Genomic DNA, 22,771 nt, shown 5'->3' on the forward strand with positions numbered 1-22,771 from the left:
TCTGGGAAATTTGAAAATTCTCCCCCACAAGGGGGGGGGGGGCTGTAGACCCTGCCTTGATCTTGACCTTAGCCCTCTGGAGCATGAGGGAGAAGACACTGTGAGGATCAGTCTAGCAGCATAGTGGCATGGAGGATCGGGTAAATAAGTCTTACTTTTTATGTACCCTAGACCTAAACAGGGTACGCCTACTTCAAAGAATACTGTTTAAGCTTCCCCGGAGTTGAGCTTTAAAGTGTATCTTGTTCCAATAACAAAAAGTTAATATATTGCAGCTTACCTTTTTAAGGCATTTTTCTTTTGTCTTCAAAATGTATTTATTTCAGGTACTTATATAGCGCCATCAATTTACGCAGCACTTTACATATATATTGTACATTCACATCAGCCCTAACCCTCAAGGGGTGTACAATCTAAGGTCCCTAACTCACATTCATACATACACATACTAGGGCCAATTTAGACAGGATCCAATTAACCTACCAGCAGGTCTTTGGAGTGTGGGAGGAAACCGAGGTACCCGGAGAAAACCCAGGCAGGCACAGGGAGAACATGCAAACTCCAAACAGGTGGTGCCGTGGTTGGGATTTGAACCAACGACACTAGTACTGCCAGGCGGAAGTGCTAACCATTTAGCCACTGTGCTTCAAAAGGAAATTCTCCTGTAACACACTTCCTGTCCTAGGGTGACATATTGTACTATATTTATAGATGATCAGCATTGTCAACCTATGACAGGAAGTGTGTTAAGGCTAAAAAGAATACTGCTCTCCTCATCTCTATAACACTAGGGGAGGTCTTTAGTCTACAGCAGTCCCTGGGGCCGAATGCAGTCCTTTGCTTGCCTTTATCGAACCCTTGGGGCACTATTCCTCCAACTGACACCAATTATTGGGCACTGTTCCTCCCACTGACACCATTGGTAGGGCACTTTTCCTCCCTCTAATACCATCAATAAGAAACTATCCATGTCACTAACACCAACCGTGGGTTACTATTCCTCCCAATAAATCCAATGATGGGACATTTTCTATTCATACTGGCCACAGTCTAGCCCCCCTAAATCTTGAAGGCCAATAACCTGGTCCTCAGTTTAGAAAGTTTGGAGCCAAGACCCCTAGTCTACAGAAATAGGAAATATCTGGAAACAATGTAACTAATAACAGCACAAGCAGTACAGGAAGTTATCAGGCCAGGTGGAGCAAAGGATCAGGTGAGTGAAAATAGCCTCTTCATCATGACGAGCAATTATCCCTGGCAACACAGAAAGTCACTTCAGGGGTGGATTTTTTATTTTTGGTGGTAGCCTTTGACTTTGAAGAGCAGGAAGAAAATCTAAAATATTTCTGATGTAAAATCCACTAACTTACCTTTACAGACCCTCTATATGACCTACGCCACATCAAAGCTCTCAGCCCTTGATCATCTCATTTGAATTATGCAGTGGAATAATGTTCTTAGTGGATGTCTCCAACTTACAAGCCGACCTCAATGCACTGTGTAACTGGGCAACTATGTGGCAACTGAGGTTTATTGTTGATATGTAAGGTTCTGCACTTGGGGACTAAGAATGTGCATGCATCATACATACTAGGGGGGGTACAACTGGGGGAATCAATGGTGGAGAAGGATCTGGGAGTTACGGTAGATCACAAGCTTAATAATGGCATGCAATGCCAAGCGGGTTCTAAAGCGAGCAAAATCCTCTCTTGTATTAAAAGAGGTATAGACTCCAGAGGGAGAGATATCATTCTACCCTGGTACAAATCATTAGTAAGACCTCATCTGGAATATGCAGTTCAGTTTTGGGCACTAATTCACAAAAAGCACATTAGGGAACTGGAGAAAGTACAGAGAAGGGCAACCAAACTGATAAGAGGCATGGAGGAGCTCAGCTATGAGGAAAGATTAGAGGAACTGAATTTCTTCTCTCTTAAGAAGAGGAGATTAAGGGGGGATATGATCTCCATGTATAATACATCAGTGGTACGTATAGTGAACTTGTTGTAGAGTTATTCACCTTAAGGTCATCACAGAGGACAAGGGGGCCAACTCAAATTACAGAAAGGTTTCTTCACTCCCTCAAGAGTTGGTTCTGGCCAGCTCAGTGGATTGCTTTAAAAAAGTCCTGGATTCTTTCCTAAATGCACACAATATAACTGGATACTAACATTTATAGATGAAGTTAATCCAGAAAATATCTAATTGCCTCTTGGGGGATCTGGAAGAAATGTTTTCCCCTAGGGAGCAAATTGGATCATGATTAGCTGTTTTTTTGCCTTCCTCTGGATCAACTCTGGGTGTAGTATTATAACATTTATTTATTTATTTGTATGGTTGAACTAGATGGACTTTTGTCTTTTTTCAGCCAAGCTAACTATGTAACTATGAATCAATCAAAGAAGCCGGCAACTTGATGAACTGCAGTTCATTTTCTTTATTCAGTTTATTCAGCAGAGGGGTAAAAATCCAGGAACAGAGGCGTTGACAAGTTTCAGCCTCCAAGAGCGTCAACGTCTCTGTTCCTGGATTTTTACCTCTGTATTGAATATACTGAATGAAGAAAATGAACTGCAGTTCATCGAGTTGCTGACTTTTCTTGTGTGATGTCAGTTTGCAGAGGCAAAGAGTGGGGCACCAGTATATAAATTTGCCTCATGTGATCAGATCTTCAGGGTTGCATCACTGCCCTGTATTACTGTTCTGATAATCTCATTGCCTTTTTCATTACTTTTACCTGTTATTTAAAGTCCAACTCCATGAGATTTTCCACCACTCCCCCTCCCCCCTCATCTAACCTCTGGTATGAATAAAACTATCCAAAAGCCAATTTTACTTACCTGAAGCCAAGATCACATAACGATCCTTCTTTCTCCTTCTGTTTATTAATGGGGTCTTTCTTTGGGTGTCCACATTATTGTATAATGTGGACACCTTCAATTGGTAGAGGCAACACTTCTAGTTCCCAGGTCCTCTTTCATAGGCTGCAGAGGCAGAATAACTCACAGGGGTTGTGATTGGACCAGTGCCGAAGAATATAATGAACAAGGAAAAGCCCATTTCACTTACCTGAAGCCACTGTGTCTTTTTCTGTTTATTCATTGGGTCCTTCTTTAGGTGTTCACATCATTGCATAATGTGGACATCTCCAACTGATAGAGGAAACCCTTTCAGTGGCCAGGTCCTCTTTCATAGAAGCAGAAGCAGAAGAACTCAGACGGGTTGTGATGGGACCTACGCCAAAGAAGACAGTAAGCAGGGAAAAGCCCATTTTACTTACCTGAAGCCACTGTCACATGACAATCACTGTCTTCTCATGTTTATTCCCAGGGTCTTTCTATGGAAGAAATGCCTTGTCCTCAGTGCAAAAAAGTAGCTTGGTTCATAGAGAAAATGATGTCTTTGAACCATTGCACTGCAGAATGAAGTGGAAGGGGTATAAGGTAACTGATGTACAGGGCAATACTTTCATTTTATTTTTTTTCCTGGAGTTGGGCTTTAAAGAGTCCTTTCCCAAGAGCTAAATGACCAAATTTAGGTGAGTCTAATAAGAAAGGCATGTTGGAGGGTCTGTTCTCTACATAAACAAGGTTTTCACTTGAATTCTAGGAGGGACTGTGTCTTCTTCTCACATGATTCTGTGCTGTGCTACGCACTTTCCTGCTCTTTTGTGGTTGGACTAAAGGAGCAGACAGCAGGAAAGATAAGGAGATAACGGCCTGAATTTTTACAAAGTCAGTTATAGAAGGCAAAAAACCCATCAGGTCTTAGAATTAATTAATGAATATCTCCCTCTTCCCCAAACGTCTAAGGGAATTATTAAATGGTAATATTACATTGGCGCACAAGTCTTATAAAATATAATTTATAATTTAATATAGACTCTTCTGACAATCTGGAAGATCATCTAAATTAGTACACGAGGAGATGACCCATGCAGCATTGCCTGGAGCAAAGCATTAAAAGCCTGGTGGAAACAATGTGTTCTATCAGGGGAACTAATAAAACCTGTCTGTAGCCACTTCATTTACCCTCACAAGGGCCACGTGGTGTCTAGAATTCTGCTCCTTGTCAAACATTTGAGTTGCCATTTGCATCACTTATCTCACATTTCTTTTTTTTTTTTTTTTCTTCTTTTTTAGAAAAATCCTGGACCTGGAACATATGATCCAACCAGACAACTACCGAAACAACCACCCACGCTTGCCAAAATGGGTCGCATGCACGGCCTCTTCTTCCGTAATTCATGTGACTTTTGAATTGTGAATCACAGGAGATAATTAGGGTTCTGCTTCTGTCTGTAAAATGGATTCTCTTTCTGAAAGACGACGGCACTATGAATATACCAGTCAGCATCATGAGTGCAGTTATTATCTAACGACTAATGCATGCTTATTCAGTAAGGCACAGAGCAAAGGCAGTGACCCAGAGAGACAGTCAACCTATTGCAAGTAGAGATGAGTAAATCCATTTGTGTGATGTCAACAAATTCTAATCTGTGTTCTAATCTTGGGTTTGCTGAGAAGCAGTAATTCACTTTTGTGGTTAACCAGTAAAGTGATCTACAGGACCTATTACCAGTTTAAATTATATACATACAGTGCCGCGCTTCCTACTACACATATTAATAAAACCAAAAATGTGTGAACACATATCAATGTGAAATAGTGACTACAAATCATTGAACAAAAAAGTCTCTAAATAGTAATTTCTTCAACTAAAATACATTTTGTATTTCATCTTCTTCATGCAATTAAATCCTCTGCCAAAATTAACATCAGATGTGCCCTCACCTGCAGTTTTTGACCTCACAAAAAGTTTGGTCAAAAAACTCATGTGTCCTGTGAAATGGACATGTACAGGCCGGAGTATCCTGGCAATGGAATTTTCCTTCACAGATCACCAATCTCCTTAATCTCTCCCCCTCCACTCAGCATACATGATGAAATAAAATATAAAACACAATAGTGCTTTAGCCTTTAAAAACTCTATTTTATTAAAACATTATATTTTAATACATTTTAGTCACTATTTCACATTGATATCTGTTGACACATGTTTTTGTTTTATTAATTTGTGTAGTAGGAAGCGTAGCACTGTATGTATATAATTAGTGTTTGTGCACATGTTATGAGTATGCGGTAGTGCGAGTCGCTTTCAGGATTGTAGCTCATAGTTTTTGATTTACACTGCTCGTGAGAGATTGTTCATTACAGTTGTGACCTATTACCAGCTTACTTCTGGCGCTAGAAGGGTGTTCATTGATACTTCCCATCAGACGCGGACTGACAACTCACGGGGCCCTCGGGCAATAGGGGATCATGGGGCCCCTGTGTCCTTGCCCAAACTCAAAAAAGCCTATGAAAAAGGTACCAGGGGCATCTCATGGGGCCCCCTACTGACCCCGGGCCCTCGGGCAGTGCCCGAGTTTCCAAATGGTCAGTCCGCCCCTGCTTCCCATAGGTACTTCAGTATGTATACTGGAGATGTAAACCCAATCACTGCAATCTTATCTTTTTTTTCTTTTTTTTTAAATCAAAAGGTTTTTGTTGAACAGATTGTAACATTCCAGTGTACTTACATTCAAAGAAGTGTAAAAGATCTAAAAATGGAGCAAACCACACATTTTTCTAAACAGATACAATCTCAGTGGGGTCACATACAATAATGGACACATAGGTTACCATACCCACTACCCACAACACCCATTCTGAGAGTTACCAAGGGCACTGCAGTAGTCACATAAACTCAAGTTCCTTCGGGCACAAGCTGGGACTATCAAGCTATGGCACCCAGAAGCATACTCTATGTTGATAAATATATCGTTCATATAGGAGAGCGGTACCCATGTGAGTTACCCAAGCCTTAAAGGAGGGTGGGTCAGGGGACCTTCACATTTGCAGGATCAGCTTATGGGCCAGGAAAAGAGCTTATGTTATAACAACTTTCATCATCTCCTCTGGGATCACCTCCCTGAGAATGCCAAGTAGGTAGCAAACAGGGTCTAGAGGTACGGTGGTCTGAAACACCCTCTTAACGGTATCCAGCAACCCGGTCCAATACAGGTGCAACTTTGGGCAACACCAGATGAGATGAATAAGGTCACCATGATCTCATCTACATCTGTTACATAATGGATCAGCTATCGTACCCATTTTATGGCTTCTAAAAGGAGCGTAATGGGCTCTCAATAAAATATATAACTGAGATACTTTCTGAGAGACATTAAGTGAACTAAACAATCTTATCTTTAACAATGCTAATGTAAATTCAAAAGTTATTTTGAATTGTTTTAAATCTACAGCTTTCATTAAAATAATATTTGAAGATCCTATGAAGCTCCTGGTTAGGCACTTCTTGTTATAGGATGACAACTCTCTGTTCCTGTCTCAAAATTGTGCTCTTGCATTGAAACCCTGTCACGTGTAATTCTGTCAGCTGTTCAGGGACGAAGGTCTGGAAAGCAGGTCTTCTTCATTCTGGACCTTCGTCCCTAAAATACACGGGTCACTAAATGTCGATATCACCCATAGACTTTGACAGGCTGCCTGCAGTGGAGATGGCTGCTTCAATTACCCCCAGGCAAACTAAAATTTCGGAAGGGACCCACTGCTTCTAGATGGCACCATGTGCAAGTGGCCTTAGGGTCTACATGTACTTTAAGAATCTTGGGGGTTTTAGGGGCTAGAATTCCGCACCCTCACCCTTTGATTTGAGTCCAATATTTGCCTGACGGATTTGCATTGCTTTATTGAATAAGCATGATCGAGTCCCCTGGATTACAGTATGTGCAGAGACCAATATACCACTCACCTTCCAACCCCATTGAAACTTTCCCAACTTGTCTTATTGCTTCATTTTTAAATTGAACTCAACAAATTAATTGAAAGTAACTGAACAGGTTGATTGTTTGTAGATGCAGTCATAATTTTAAAGTGAAGAGATTACTTTTAGAGAACCGCCTTGTATCTATACACACAGGTACTAAAAAGAAACCCAATGGGTCAATACACATGTGCTCAGCAAACTGCTAGCTTCATTATGTATTGAATGCCTTAGAAAAGAACATTGGGGTTGATTTACTAAAGGCAAATAGTATGTGCACTCCAAGTGCAATTTCTCTAGTTCTGATGGAAAGTTCTTACATAGTTACATATAGTTACATAGTCTGGCTGAAAAAAGACAAACGTCCATCCAGTTCAACCATTAAAAAAAAAAAAAAAAGTTATAATCCTGCACCCACAGTTGATCCAGAGGAAGGCAAAAAACCCAGCAAAGCATGATCCAATTTGCTCCTGCAGGGGAAATAATTCCTTCCCGATCCTCCGAGAGGCAATCAGATATTCCCTGGATCAACTTTACTTATAAATGTTAGTATCCAGTTCAGGGGCGGACTGACCATTTGGAAACTTGGGCACTGCCCGAGGGCCCAGGGTCAGTAGGGGGCCCCATGAGATGCCCCTGGTACCTTTTTCATAGGCTTTTTTGAGTTTGGGCAAGGACACAGGGGCCCCATGATCCCCTATTGCCCGGGGGCCCCATAAGTTGTCAGTCCGCCCCTGATCCAGTTATATTCTGTGTATCCAAGAAAGAATTCAGGCCTTTTCTAAAGCAATCCACTGAGCTAGCCAGAACCAACTCTTGAGGGAGTCTATTTCACATTTTCACAGCTCTTACTGTGAAGAAACCTTTCCGTGTTTGGAGATTAAATTTCTTTTCCTCCAGACGTAAAGAGTGCCCCCTTGTGATGACCTCAGGGTGAATAACTCTACACTATATGAACCACTGATTTCCTCATAGCTGATCTCCTTCATGCCTCTTATCAGTTTGGTTGCCCTTCTCTGTACTTTCTCCAGTTCCCCAATGTTCTTTTTGTGAATTGGTGCCCAAAACTGAACTGCATATTCCAGATGAGGTCTTATTAATGATTTGTAACAGGGGAAATGATATCTCTTGCTTTAGAAACTGCAGCTTGGCATTGCATGCCATTATTAAGCTTGTGATCTACCAGAACTCCCAGATCCTTCACCATTGATCCCCCCAGTTGTACCCCCCCCCCAGTATGTATGATGCATGCATATTCTTAGCCCCCACGTGCATAACTTTACATATCAACATTAAACCTCATTTGCCACATAGTTGCACAATTACACAGTGCATTGAGGTCGGCTTGTAAATTGGAGACTTCCTGTAAGGACGTTATTCCACTGCATAATTCCAATGAGATGATCAAGGGCTGAGAGCTTTTTTGTGGCGTAGGTCAACCTTTCATTTATCAACATTGAACCTCATTTGCCACATAGTTGCCTAATTACACAGAGCATTGAGGTCGGCTTGTAAGATGGAGACATCCTGTAAGGACGTTATTCCACTCCACAGCTTGATGTCATCTGCAAAGACCGAAATGGTATTTTTAATCCCAGACCCTATATCGTTTATAAACATATTAAAAAGTTAGGGTCCCAACACTGAACCTTGGGGTACACCACTGATGACCCCAGACCATTCAGAGTATGAATCATTAACCACTACTTTCGGAATACGACCTTTTAGCCAGTTTTCTATCCATTTACATACAGATTTTTCCAAGCCTGTAGACTTCACCTTACACATTAGCAGTGTGCAGGGAACTGTTGCAAACTCTCTGAACTATAGGGACGCTCTGCTGATTTCTATCATCTAATACTGTGCAAGAAAAACTGCTGTTTTTTATTTTGCTTGCATGTGATTGGGTATTCTTTGCAAAGTGAAGCTTTACCTCATTTACTAAGCTCTGGAGCAACTATACGTCCAGAGCACAGTATATTTGCCTTTAGTAACTCAAATCTATTGCATATTGATCCTGCAGCATCAGTTCTCCTCTGGCCAATAGGAAGGAAGTTCTGTGCATCTGTAAAACCCTAGAAAAATAGGCAAATTTTATTATTTTACATTTTACAAAATGACATGTCTGAACAACAGTGTTTCACATCTTAACAATGCATTTTCTAATATACTGTTTGTTATTTTCCATTGCAAGAAATACTATTTTGAGTTTTACATATATTTTGCCTCAAACAAACATTCTATCAATACATTTCAATATAAAGGTGCAATGTTCAAAACAAAAGTGAGCAAGCTATAGGAATCAAAGTAACTACGCACAAAAATGAGGGAATAGTTTTACCATTGACCGCCTAATCGCTTGTTAAGTGTTGCCATCTTAACCATAAATCTCTAGCAAAAAGAACAGAATAAGTCCCAACCAAGGAGTAAATCCCTCTGTGTGAGTCAAGCAGTTACTCAAATGGCAAACAAGGCTTATATCAAAAAGTATATTGAATTACAAAAAATGTTTCATTGTTATTGAAAGATAATAAATTACAGTTCCACATAACTTTTAACACACAGTGCTCAATACATCGCATAACAATTACTTAAGGCTACGCTTGTACGTAAGCGAAACGCGTTGGCATCACAGAGCGTCACGTGACGTGACATCACCATGGGACTTTTTTTGTTCTTTTTGCTAGGCTTGTGAATCAGCAGTGACAATGCTGATAGGCAAAGCCACTGCAACATCTTCTAATCCTACTGTAGTATAAACAGGCACAGCCTACATGAGAGTGGCAACTATGCTCTGAATTCAGGAGCAGTGAAGTATTGTTGTCACATCATCCCAGGAAGCTGCATTAGTAGGACTTAATGTAGTTCTAAAGGCTTAAAGTGGAACTCTATCCAAAAGGGGAGATTCTGATTGTTGGTATCCTCCCCCCTCCACCAGGGGCGGACTGACAACTCATGGGGCCCCCGGGCAATAGGGGATCATGGGGCCCCTGTGTCCTCGCCCACACTCAAATCACACCCAAAAAAGCCTATGAAAGGTACCAGGGACATCTCATGGGGCCCCCTACTGACCCCGGGCCCTCGGGCAGTGCCGAGTTCCCCAATGGTCAGTCCGCCCCTGGGCCCACACTCAAATCACACCCAAGAAAGCCTATGAAAGGTTCCAGGGACATCTCATGGGGCCCCCTACTGACCCGGGCCCTCGGGCAGTGCCCGAGTTCCCCAAAAGTCAGTCCGCCCTTGCCCTCCACTGACACATTTGGCCCACTTTCGGAGGATGCGGGAGCAGGTACCTGGTTTTGAAAGGTACCCACTCCCACTTTGGCTGAGTTTGCCGCAGCGATCTTCGGCCCCTCTTCCTTCCCCCCCGCAATCTTTTGGAACACATCACATGTCCCAGACCAATCACACAGCACAGCACCACTATGCATGACAGTAGGAAACCAGTCCGAAGGCTTCACTGCTGGTTTCCCTTAGTTAACATGTAGGAGCCTATACCGGAAGCCGATTAAGGAAATCGGTTCTGTAGAGGACATCACTGGATCATGGGATAGGTAAGTGTCCTTATATTAAAAGTCAGCAGTTACAGGATTTGTAGCTGCTGATTTTTAATTGTTTTTTTGGAGACTGAAACTCCACTTTAAGGTTTTTTTTTACCTTAATGCATTATCTGCACTAAGGTAAAAAACCTTCTGTATGCAGCTCCTCCTCCAGCCCCCCTTATACTTACCTAACACCAATCTCAATCCAGCGATGTACATGAGAGCAGAGGATCCTCACCAGAAAGAGAGGTAGCAGCAGGAGCAATTGGCTCCTGCTGCTGTCAATCACAGTCAGGAAGCAAAGAACTGGGCCAAGCTGCGCTCTGTGTGTCAATGGACACACAGAGTGTGGCTCAGGATTGAACCTGTATGAGTGCCCCACAGCAAGCAGCTTGTTGTGGGGGCACTCAGCGGGGGGGAGGAGCATCGGCGGGGGGACCTGAGCTGAGGAAGACTGGGGCTACTCTGTGCAAAACCATTGCACAGAGCAGGTACGTACAACATGTTTTGCTATTTAAAAAAAATATATGTTTACAATAACTTTAATTGGCAGGATCAACAGGTTTGGTGTAATCAAACTATTTGATGTTTGATTAACCAAAATAACTCAGATCCTTTTTTAAACGATTTCTTAAAAGATGACAAGTGTCTCTGCCGATCGGACTAGCTTTTTTATATATGTCTTTTTTCTTACTTGAGCCCTGGTCAGTCATCTGAATTGCCCCATTGTGGATCCACCAGTGGAAAAACCCAACTTGGCACATCTGGTAGTATTGCTTATGGACTTTACCGCCCATTTGTGCACACCTCTCAGATGACTTATATCTGGTAATAACTTTTTCGAAGCTCCAACCAGCCAAGAGTTCCACTCTGGGTTTAGCTGTGACCATAATGACATTTCTTCCTTGGCACCCCCTCTGCTGAGCTATAACTATTCTCTATGGAATACAGCTATCTTTATTTTTGTTTCTATGTATGTCACTTTTTTCTTAATACCGTCTATTTTCTTCATTGCTTCACTTTTTTCATTATCAGTTTGCTGCTTCCTGAGCCAAAAGACCCATAGGGTGGATATATTTTATTACATTTCCCACAGTAGTCATATTTCTATGTGTAACCCTGTTTTTACTGTTTATTGCTCTATAGGATGCATAGGATGGCATCCTTTAAAGGTCCATATAACTTGTTATGTCTTCACATGGCGGCTTGACTCAGAAGTACACACGGAAGGCTACACGTTAAATGAGAAACATTCAAGCCATCGATATTACCTCATTAGCAGAAGCGATTCTTAGCGTTATGTGAGGAGTAATGAAAACCTTTCAAGTTTGTTGTTTTTTTTTCCATGTGGAACAAGAGATTATTGTTTATTAATTCATGAGCATGAAGAATTCATACAAGATAAAACTGCCATGTGTCTCTTTATTCAAGTTTCGCCAGTTGAGTCAACACAGCTGCAAACTTTTTTAGACCTAGAGCTGCTTCTTCACAACACAATATATATACAGTACATACACTGCTCAAAAAAATTAAAGGAACACTTTGAAAACACATGATATCTCAATGAAGAAAAATATGCTGGATATCTATACTGACATGGATGGGTAATGTGTTGGGAACATAAGGATGACCCATAGTTTGATGGAAATGAAAATGATTGACCTATAGAGGACTAAATTCAAAGACACCCCGAAAATCAAAGTGAAAAAATGATGCAGCAGGCTAGTCAATTTTGTTGAAATTTCATTGCAGCAACTCAAAATGGTCCTCAGTAGTTTGTATGGCCCCCGTGTGCTTGTATGCATGCCTAACATGACTGAGACGATGGATGGTGTCCTGGGGTATTTCCTCCCAGATCTAGACCAGGGCATCACTGAACAGTCTGTGGTGCAACCTGGTGGCGTTGGATGGACCAAAACATGATATCCCAGAGATGTTCTATTGGATTTAGGTCAGGTGAGCATGGGCGCCATTCAATGGTATCAATTCCTTCATCCTCCAGGAACTGCCTGCATACTCTTGCTGGTTAAGGCCGGGTATTGTCATGCACCAGGAGGAACGCAGGACCCACTGCACCAGCGTTGGGTCTGACAATTGGTCCATGGATTTCATCCCCATACCTAATGGCAGTCAGGGTGCCATTGTCTAGCCTGTAGAGGTCTGTGCGTCCCTCCATGGATATGCCTCTCCAGACCATCACTGACCACCACCAAAACTGTCATGCTGAACCATATTACAGGCAGCATAATGTTCTCCACGGCTTCTCCAGACCCTTTCACGTCTGTCATAAAATGATAAAAATTTCATATGGATACAATGTTGTATAACCGCGCAATTGTCATTCAATTGTGCAACAACACTGAAAGATGAAAATTGGCCTGGGCAGGAAGGGGGTAAAAGTGCCTGGCATGCAAGTGGTTTAAATATACTATTGGAAGCATCTTGTTATACCTCTTTCTTTTATCAGAAATTCAGGACTGTCCGATGTACTGTGCACACTTCCTGTGTTATCTCAAGCAGAGTTATGAGCCCTCCCAATTGTTATCGGGAGACTACAGAATGATTAGTCACAATGTTGTGGAAAATAATATAGGGGGCAGGTTTGAGAAGTTTAGCAAAAGAAAACTGGCAGAGCTGACACCACTCTTGTGTACACTGCCTGTAATATCTCAAGGAGAGGAATTAGCACTTGGACTGTAGAATTATAAGTGTCTATGTTGTAGAATTGAAGAGTGAGCAGGTTTGAGTAGTTTTTCAATAGAAAACTGGAAAAAGCTGACACCATTCCACTGAGAAAAAAGCTTTGTGTTGCCAGTCCACATTATAACATAGGAACTGAATGTATTTCTAGCAGATCAGCAAGCATTTATCTGTACTTGCGGGGTCTTATGTCAAGGTCCTACCTTTTCCCAGAGGTTATGTTACTCCATGTGCTGGCATCCATCTTGGATTTCTGCTGAGCATGGTGGGAATCTTTTATGCCTTCAGGTCTCTGAGGTCCATCCCCCAGAGGGGTGTGGCTGAGTACATGTAAGCCTGTGATCCGCACATGCTCTTTGCACTTGTGCCTTTGTCTTGCTACAGCTCTTTGTATGCTCTCGTGACTCTTCTGGTATCTGACTCGGCTTGTGACTAAGACCATTCTCTGTGTTTTCCTTTGATCTGACCTTCCGTTGCTGAACCCGGCCTGTGACCTGTGATTCTCTGTCTACTGTTCTGTACCGTTTTGTCCCATTGTTGTCGACCCGGCCTGCCTGACTACGCTATTGTCATTCTTACCAGCTACACGCCATTGGCGGCGGCCATTACTGCAGCCGGGGTGTCTCGGGGGCTGCGACCTGGTTCCTGGCTGTGTCAAGTCCATCCCACCATCAGGGGCCCTGGTGAAGGGCACCCTGGGACTTAGACTCCGCGCCCTGAGGGACTTCGGTCTGTTGGTGGTGGTTGTCGTCAGCCAGTGCGTTACCCTGCCACTAGGCCTACCTGTCCGTTCCACAGCCCTGCCCTGACATCTTACCTGGGTAAATGTGCATGTATTGCAGAGATGTACTGCACATAGTTATTTGTTTTTATTATTTTGCCCTAATATATACTTTATTTAGCTGACCATAACTGATTTTCTTAGTTTTTCATAGCATGAAAATTGAACAAAGATTCAAGCAGTATAGTAGAAAATACAATAGTAGTGCTTAGTATTTCAGGATTGCAACAATGTATGTGAAGGAACACTGAGTTTAATAACATAATATAGACAGGGGTGTATTTATCACAAGGCAAACAAGGCATTTGCCTAGGGCGGCATCTTTCAGGGGGGCAGCAGCATTTTTCAGGGGGGCATTGCTGCCCCCCTAAAGAAGGGATGGAAGGAGGGACACAAGCAGCATGGGGACCAGGTGGAATCTGATAGAGTCCACAGGCTGCTTGATGGTGTATGCAGAGCCTGACTCTTGTTCCCGGGGGATGTCCGGAGCTCTGAAAGTGAGTGCCTTCTCTCTCACCAGGGTGGGGGGGGGGTTTTGCCAGTGTATGTGGGGACGGTGGTGGTGGAAGGCTCTCTTGGGTGGGGGCTGGGGTGTTATTGGTCAATGTCAGGCACTCTTCGTGGGGGAGGGCGGTGTTGGTCGGTGTCAGGGTCTCTTCATGCGGGGTGCCGATTTTTGTGTTGCCTAGGGCAGCACAAAACCTAAATACACCACTGAGTATAGACTTTGTACCAACTCTACAGCAGAAATACAACTCTACATATATAAGTGGTTATGGTGCTGGTTGTAAAAGATACATGTATTCAGAATGCAATACTACATTCTATATAAAGAAATGCCCAGATAAATGAATCTCTGTAAACCTATTGCGATCATTGAGAGAAAAAGAAAAATGAGATTATGCAGTTTTTTCTGCCCTACTTGCATGTCTAATAAGTACCTGGGTCACACTTACTTAGTAATGTGTGTTCTTTTAGGGGCTAGGCTAGGCCTTAGGGATTCAGCATAGACTGATGTTTTATATATATATATATATATATATATATATATATATACATATATATATATATATATATATATATAGAGAGAGAGAGAGAGAATGAATGCCTGCCTATACATGACATGTACATGTACTTTAATGGCATCCCAGTCTTAGTCCGTAGGGTTCAATATTGAGTTGGCCCCACCCTTTGCAGCTATAACAGCTTCAACTCTTCTGGGAAGGCCGTCCACAAGGTTTAGGAGGGTGTCTATGGGAAGGTTTGACCATTCTTTCAGAAGCACATTTGTCAGGTCAGGCACTGATGTCGGACAAGAGGGCCTTGCTTGCAGTCTCTGCTCTAATTCATCCCAAAGGTGTTCTATGGGGTTGAGGTCAGGACTCGCTCGGCCATGTCTTTATGGACCTTGCTTTGTGCACTGGTGCGCAGTCATGTTGGAACAGGAAGGGGCCACCCCCAAACTGTTCCCACAAAGTTGGGAGCATGAAATTGTCCAAAATGTCTTGTTATACTGATGCCTTAAGAGTTCCCTTCACTGGAACTAAGGGGCCAAATCCAACCCCTGAAAAACAACCCCACCATAATCCCCCCTCCACCAAACTTTACACTTGGCACAATGCAGTCAGACAAGTACCGTTCTCCTGGCAATTGCCAAATGCAGACACGTCCATCTGATTGCCAGATAGAGAAGTGTGATTCGCCACTCCAGAGAACACGTCTCCACTGTTCTAGAGTCCAGTTGCGGCGTGCTTTACACCACTGCATCTGACACTTTGCATTGCACTTGGTGGTGTAAAGCTTGGATGCAGCTGCTCGGTCATGGAAACCCATTCCATGAAGCTCTCCATGCACTGTTGTGCTAATCTGAAGGCCACATGAAGTTTGGAGGTCTTTAGCTATTTACTCTGCAGACAGTTGGTGACTTTTGCACTTTTGTTTGCTTCAGCACGCGCTGATCCCATTCTGTCAATTTACATGGCCTACCACTTCATGGCTGAGTTGCTGTTGTTCCCAGTTGCTTCCACTTTGTTATAATCCCACTAACAGTTGACTGTGGAATATTTAGTAGCCAGGAAATATTACAGATGGACTTATTGCACAGGTGACAACCTATCACGGGACCACGCTTGGAGTCACTGAGCTCCTGAGAGCGACCCATTCTTTCACAAATGTATGTAGAAGCAGTCTGCATGCCTAGGTGATGATTTTATACACCTGTGACCATGGAGGTGATTGGAACACCAGAATCCAATGATTTGGAGAGCTGTCCCAATACGTTTGGCAATATAGCGTATGTGCGTGTGTGTATATATATATATATATATATATATATATATAAATTTTTTAAATTGTATTTATTTATTTACTACAATAATCATTTACTTTGAGAAGCACCCATGACATTGATGCCAGTGAGTATTATGTGATTTGCAAACAGAGGGTAAGGAAGTAGCTGCTTGCCTTCAGACTCTTCCTATCTAATTGTATATTCTGTGCACAGCTCTACAAAGTAGGAAGGGAGAGAGATGGGAGGAGGAATGAGTCTAACCTCTGGCTGACTAGGGGCCAAGTAATGGATGCATGCTCATAGGATACATGCTGACAGGAGGAGTAAGAAGAAAAAATGACTGCTGCTGCTCCTTTCATGTCAAATTACAGGCTGGGGGCAAGGAGGCAACTAAGCTGTAGAGCTTAAAGTAAAAATTCACTTAAAATAACCCTAGTGTCTCAGTAGGCCATCTACTTCCTAGCCTTCCTTTGCTGTTTACCACCTCATGCCTAAAATTGTCTGCAGCACTGGCCTCACCTCTTCCCTTGGACTTAAATGAGGCTTATTCCAAGAGTCCCAAGTCCTAGAGTGCTGTGCCATGTAAGTCTAAAGGAACTCAATGCATAGACTTAGCCAGCAGCTAAAAAGATTTTGGACCAGGGGAGGTCAACAACAAATTTGTCTGCAGCTGTAGTGATGATAAAGGTAAGCGTCTGGGCAGGGGTCTCCAGGTCTGTTTAGGTCAGGGGACTAGGGAGGTTGAGCTGTGGGGTTTTGTATAAGCAAAGTTGTTCTTTAAAGCTGTTCTTCAGGCAGAAAACATCAGCTAATGCAGCTACACAAAACAAACATTACATTTATAATTACATGAAGCAGACTTGGTATCAGTGTTGTGAAATGTTCTGTACAGTATAACCCAGATTGGAAGAAAGAGCATGCTGACAGAAGGAGAGAGCGAAGACTTATTAGTGTACAGCTGTGCCTTCACTGTCCATTCACTAATTTGAGGCAGGGAAATGACCAGGCTGCAGGGGTGGACTGACCATTCGAACACTCGGGCACTGCCCAAGGGCCCAGGGTCAGTAGGGGGCCCCATGAGATGCCCCTAGTATGTTTCTTCGGCTTTTTCATAGGCTTTTTTGGGTGTGGGTGAGGACACGGGGGCCCCATGATCCCCTATTGCCCAGTTGCCCCATGAGTTGTCAGTCCGCCCCTGCCAGGCTGTATTACTTTACTGCAGTAAAGTCACCAGATTGGGAGCAGGGAGGTGACCAGAATGTATTGCTTATCAGCAGTAGAGAAGGGTAAGGTCACCAGCCTAGGCGATGTGTCAGGGTGCGATTTGGAACAAACATGAGCATGTGCTGAAAAGGAGACAGCAAAATAAACATGTACATGTGCTGAAGAAAAGACCTGATATAGTTTCCAATTCCATGCTCGGATGCACAGAAATGCGTGTATGCAGCACGTGCTACCAGAACTGCCACCAAATGCCCTATACAAGGAAAATGGCTGCACTCAGACTTTCCTGGGTGATCTCAGCTACTAGTACTCTTTGCTCCTGTGTTTCTTTTGTTCCTTGGATTACCTGTTACCGACTTCCCTGCTGCCTGATCTCTGGTTTTGACCCCAGCTTGCTCTAAGGACTCTGCTTCTCTTTCTCTACTGTGCATAACTCTGGCTTGCTCTTGAGTATTCTAGCGCTTTCTCCACTGGATGCCTGCGTATGACCTCGCTCCTTCCTACTCACTGGTTTGCCTTCCTGTGTATGACTTCGGCTGCCATCTTGACTACTCTTCTTCAGTCTGTTCCTGCAGCCTAATCCTGCTTCTTACCCGGGTACCACCTTGCCTGTGGTTGCTGCCAGGGGCGGACTGACCATTCGAGCACTCGGGCACTGCCCGAGGGCCCGGTGTCAGTAGGGGACCCCATGAAATGCCCCTGATACCTTTTTTATAGGCTTGTTTGAGTGTAGGCAAGGACACAGGGGCCCCATGATCCCCTATTGCCCGGGGGCCCCATGAGTTGTCAGTCCGCCCCTGGTTGCTGCCCTGGTCCCGATACATTGCCAGGGGCAACGGAATTCCTGCCATCTGTTCTGAAAAGACTAAATATCCAGTTGACAGTGCTGCGAGCAGCTTCCAGCAGATCTACCTAACAGCACCAGTGTTTCTTTGAGCCTAGCACTCCCTCTGTTCACCTTCAGGGGTGCCTGGCACTTAGCCACAAGAGAAGCCCTCTTTTCAAGTTGGCCTCAGACCAGGTACGTGACAGGATGACAGGAGACCAGGCTGTATTGCTTAACTGGTTGTATTGATTACCTACAGTAGAGAAGGGTAAGGTCACCAAGACTGGTGGCAGGGAGCTGACCAGGCTGTATTGCGTATCTGCAGCAGAGAAGGGTAAGATCACTAGACTGGAGGCAGAGAGGTGACCAGGCTGTATTGCGTATCTGCAGGAGAGAAGGGTAAGGTCACCGGATTGGGGACAGGGAGCTGACCACACTGTATTGTGTATCTGCAGTAGAGAAGGGTAAGGTCACCAGACTGGGGACAGGGAGCTGACCACACTGTATTGCGTATCTGCAGGAGAGAAGGGTAAGATCACCTGAAGTAAAGTAGAATAAGGTCACCAAAACTTGGGGCAGGGAGGTGTCCAGCTGTATTGCTTATCTGTAATAAAGTAGAGTAAGGTTATCCAAAGGGAGGCCAGTAGGTGACCAGGCAGTATTGATTATCTGCAGTAGAGAAGGGTAAGGTCGCCAGACTGGAGGCGGGGAGTTGAACAGGCTGTATTGATTAACTGCAGTAGAAAAGGGTAAGGTCACCAGATTGGGGGCAGGGCGGTGACCAGGCTGTATTGCATATCTGCAGTAGAGAAAGGTAAGGTCACCAAACTGGAGGCGGGTGGTGACTAGATTGTATTACTTAACTGCAGTAAAGTTGAGTAAGATCACCCAACTGAAGGCAGGGAGGTGACCAGGTTGTATTGATTAACTGCAGTAGAGAAGGGTAAGGTCACCATATTGGGGGCAGGGAGGTGACCAGGCTGTATTGCGTATCTGCAGTAGAGAAGGGTAAGATCACCCAACTGAAGGCAGGGAGGTGACCAGGCTGTATTGATTAACTGCAGTAGAGAAGGGTAAGGTCGCCATATTGGGGGCAGGGAGGTGACCAGACTGTATTGATTACCTACAGTAGAGAAGGGTAAGGTCACCAAGACTGGTGGCAGGGAGCTGACCAGGCTGTATTGCGTATCTGCAGCAGAGAAGGGTAAGATCACTAGACTGGAGGCAGAGAGGTGACCAGGCTGTATTGCGTATCTGCAGGAGAGAAGGGTAAGGTCACCGGATTGGGGACAGGGAGCTGACCACACTGTATTGTGTATCTGCAGTAGAGAAGGGTAAGGTCACCAGACTGGGGGCAGGAAGCTGACCACACTGTATTGCGTATCTGCAGTAGAAAAGGGTAAGATCACCAGACTGGAGGCAGAGAGGTGACCAGGCTGTATTGCGTATCTGCAGGAGAGAAGGGTAAAGTCACCGGATTGGGGACAGGGAGCTGACCACACTGTATTGCGTATCTGCAGTAGAGAAGGGTAAAGTCACCGGATTGGGGACAGGGAGCTGACCACACTGTATTGCGGATCTGCAGGAGAGAAGGGTAAGGTCACCAGACTGAAGGCAGGGAGCTGACCACACTGTATTGCATATCTGCAGTAGAGAAGGGTAAGGTCACCAGACTGGGGACAGGGAGCTGACCACACTGTATTGCGTATCTGCAGTAGAGAAGGGTAAGGTCACCAGACTGAAGGCAGGGAGCTGACCACACTGCATTGCGTATCTGCAGTAGAGAAGGGTAAGGTCACCAGACTGAAGGCAGGGAGCTGACCAGGTTTTATTGCTTAACTGCAGTAGAGAAGAGTGACGTCACCAGACTGGCTAGACTATGTGTCAAGGTTACTCAGGCAAAAAGGATGAACCTGAGCATTGCATTTCTGTATTCCATTGTGCAGCAATGTCCTTATTCTCATACCTTTCAAAAACTTCCAAAGAACTGAGCAGCTTCCACCAAACAGTACAAAGACGGTAAATTTGGATGCTAACAGGGACATAGGGAGTTGTGTGTAAAAGAGGATCAGCTCCTTCCACCAGAGGCACAGTCGTGAAGTATGTCTTGGTGACGCTGCCTCTATTAATTAGAATAGCACTGTAGACTGCGATCTCTCCATGTTTTACCTGGTTTCCAGAGCAACTGATGCCTTGGGGGAGAGCAGCTCTGGCAATGAGATACTTCATGTATTTCTATTTTAATTACTTTATACACAGTAGATCAGTAACGGAAATGAAATGCACACAAGCAGTGAGAGGAAATTGATCTATGCTAACCTCACTTCTTATGGATTTACTGAAACACTAAAATTAGCTCAATTATTTTATCTTTGTTTCCTTTCCATGGAGTCTAACGTCTCTAGTGAGGATGAAGCTGGGGATGTTTAAATATGATGGTTTCTCATTGTATAAAATCACATGATGACATACTGTATACTGTAACCAGATATTGGGCGTTTCTTACACGTGTTTTACGCATATTGCATGTTTCAAGGGGTTGCGCGCTTGTCATGCATTCTAGTGTGCGCATCTTGGCGTATTTGGGGCTCCACTAACAATGGATGGTTCTGCAAACACAATACATACTTTTTACTTCCTACACTAGTGTGAATGGGGCTTAGACTGGAAAAAGATACATCTAGCAAGATCAACCCAAAAACAACCCTTGTGCACCTTCAGAAATCTATCCAGAGATAATGCACGTTTAGTTTGAAAGTACAGCAAGCAGGACTTTTTTCAAGACAAAAATATAAAATGCACAGGTGTGATTAAAACCCTGTAAACCATGGTCTAATTTACACCAATAGGACAAAAAATCCTTACTGACCAATCCTGAGAAAGGGAAAATGATTTGTGTAGCATTTATCCTGGAATCCATCTGCCCTTAGCCCAAGCATGCAGGCAAGAAGGTGTGCTTAGCTGAGAAAGCCCCTCATCCCCTCCTCCAATTGAAAGAAAAAAAAATGCCCATGATGACTCCTGGGATGTATGACATAATTTTGGCCTAGGTCAGAAACCAGGACGCAAATGAAGAAATGTAAAAAAAAAATAAAACAAGTAAATATTATATAACTTCTTATATATATAATAATGCTAGCAGCATAAAAATTTGTTAATTTTGACTGAAGGAGTTTAAAGTCTGCTTTAAACAAATAAAAATATATTTTAATTTAATAAAATATTGCACTGCAAATATACATGGTATATAATATATCCTGTATGAGTTGACAGTTCATTATGGAATGCATCACTAGGAAGTGTCATGGGTTTGGAAGATGAAATACTGTATATAGTAATACAATCCAAATGATATAAACGTGTTTTATAGGGAAATAAAGTGTATCATATATAATAGGTAAAAACATACAGTAAAAAGAAATTCACTGACAATCAGTGGTGATGAATCCCAGGATTCCTGTTGGCAATGATTGTAAGGACATAGGCGGGTGCTAGAGACATCACCCGGCTCTATTCACTTACATGGCTGGGATTCCCTAGGTATGTAAGCAAAGGAGCAGGGGATAGTTAAAAGGAAAAAAAAAAGCATGTGGGCTGGGTTCCCCATAATTCCTACCAAGCCCTTCAGGTATGCATGATCAGGGGTACCACAAAAAACAAAAAAATAGGTTTGCCCCCCTAAATTCCATACCAAAGAAAGGGAACCCCCCCCTGAAAAAAATACTTTGTCCTATAGGTAAGTATAGACATCTTTTTTTTTACAGGGTAGTTAGAGTAGGCTTAGAATGGGGGTGGGAGCAGGTTTAAGTATCTTTAGGATTTAGCTGAACTTTCATTTTAAACTTCATTTTTCATGTAGATGTCCAATGCAAACAGGTCAGCGTGTAAGTTAAAATCATCTTACAAGGATCATATTTAACATGAATGGCTGGAATAAAATGTAAGGGAGTATTGGAAATCAAAACTGGTTGAATCCGGCACAGTCCCTATAACTGGATTCAGCCACAATTACCTGTTTTTGTTTTTTTTTTGTTTTTTTTTAAGTCCGCAAACGTGCAACTATAACGAAAAACCTGTAAGTGAATCACAAAAAAAGTGCAAGTGCAAAACACCACACGAAGAAGTGCACTTAGGGGTGTGCTTTGTCGTACCCCTAAAGGGGCTGGACCACTACCCTGATCCCCCGGGGCACGAAGCTCCTGATGGGGACAAGGTTCCCATTTGGTCCTCCTGGCCAAAAGGCCTGGTGGACCACCGTTCCTTGTGTCCAGCCGAAGCCAGACACCCAGTAAGGGCGCTGTGCAGAAAAAGTTGAAAACACAGTGACCATGTGCCATCTTCACACAGTGGGGTCCCACACCCAGGTGTTACTAGTGGCACCCCTGAGGCGACTACTCAGGGGGCACTGGTTTGCGGACTCTCTGCCTTCCCGACCCCTGGCCAGATAAAGTAGATCCGTTCAAATCAGGAGGTACTGGGTCCTTCCGGTCTCCTCGGGGGAATTACTCCCAGGTCCCAGCTACGTGTGGGCATCCCGGTTTCTGTCCCCCCGGTACTAGCCTTCCAGACCCCCATCATACCAG

At 43.6% G+C, this 22,771-nt stretch overlaps 1 protein-coding gene across 1 annotated transcript in view; it reads left to right on the top strand.

The window, feature by feature from the left end:
- The window catches only part of STPG4 (sperm-tail PG-rich repeat containing 4), a 100,890-nt gene extending 93,514 nt beyond the window's left edge, over positions 1-7,376 (top strand). Inside the window, exon 7 of the mRNA XM_089653909.1 lies at positions 4,143-7,376. Within this exon, the coding sequence (XP_089510035.1) occupies positions 4,143-4,259 (117 nt within the window). The 3' untranslated portion in view covers positions 4,260-7,376. The remainder of the gene's footprint in view (positions 1-4,142) is intronic.
- Positions 7,377-22,771: the final 15,395 nt, after the last annotated feature.

This window comes from Staurois parvus, unplaced genomic scaffold (genome assembly GCF_062004578.1).
Source record: "Staurois parvus isolate SC_StPar_1 unplaced genomic scaffold, SC_StPar_1.0 ptg000727l, whole genome shotgun sequence".
In the NCBI taxonomy this organism is placed as follows: Eukaryota; Metazoa; Chordata; class Amphibia; order Anura; family Ranidae; genus Staurois; species Staurois parvus.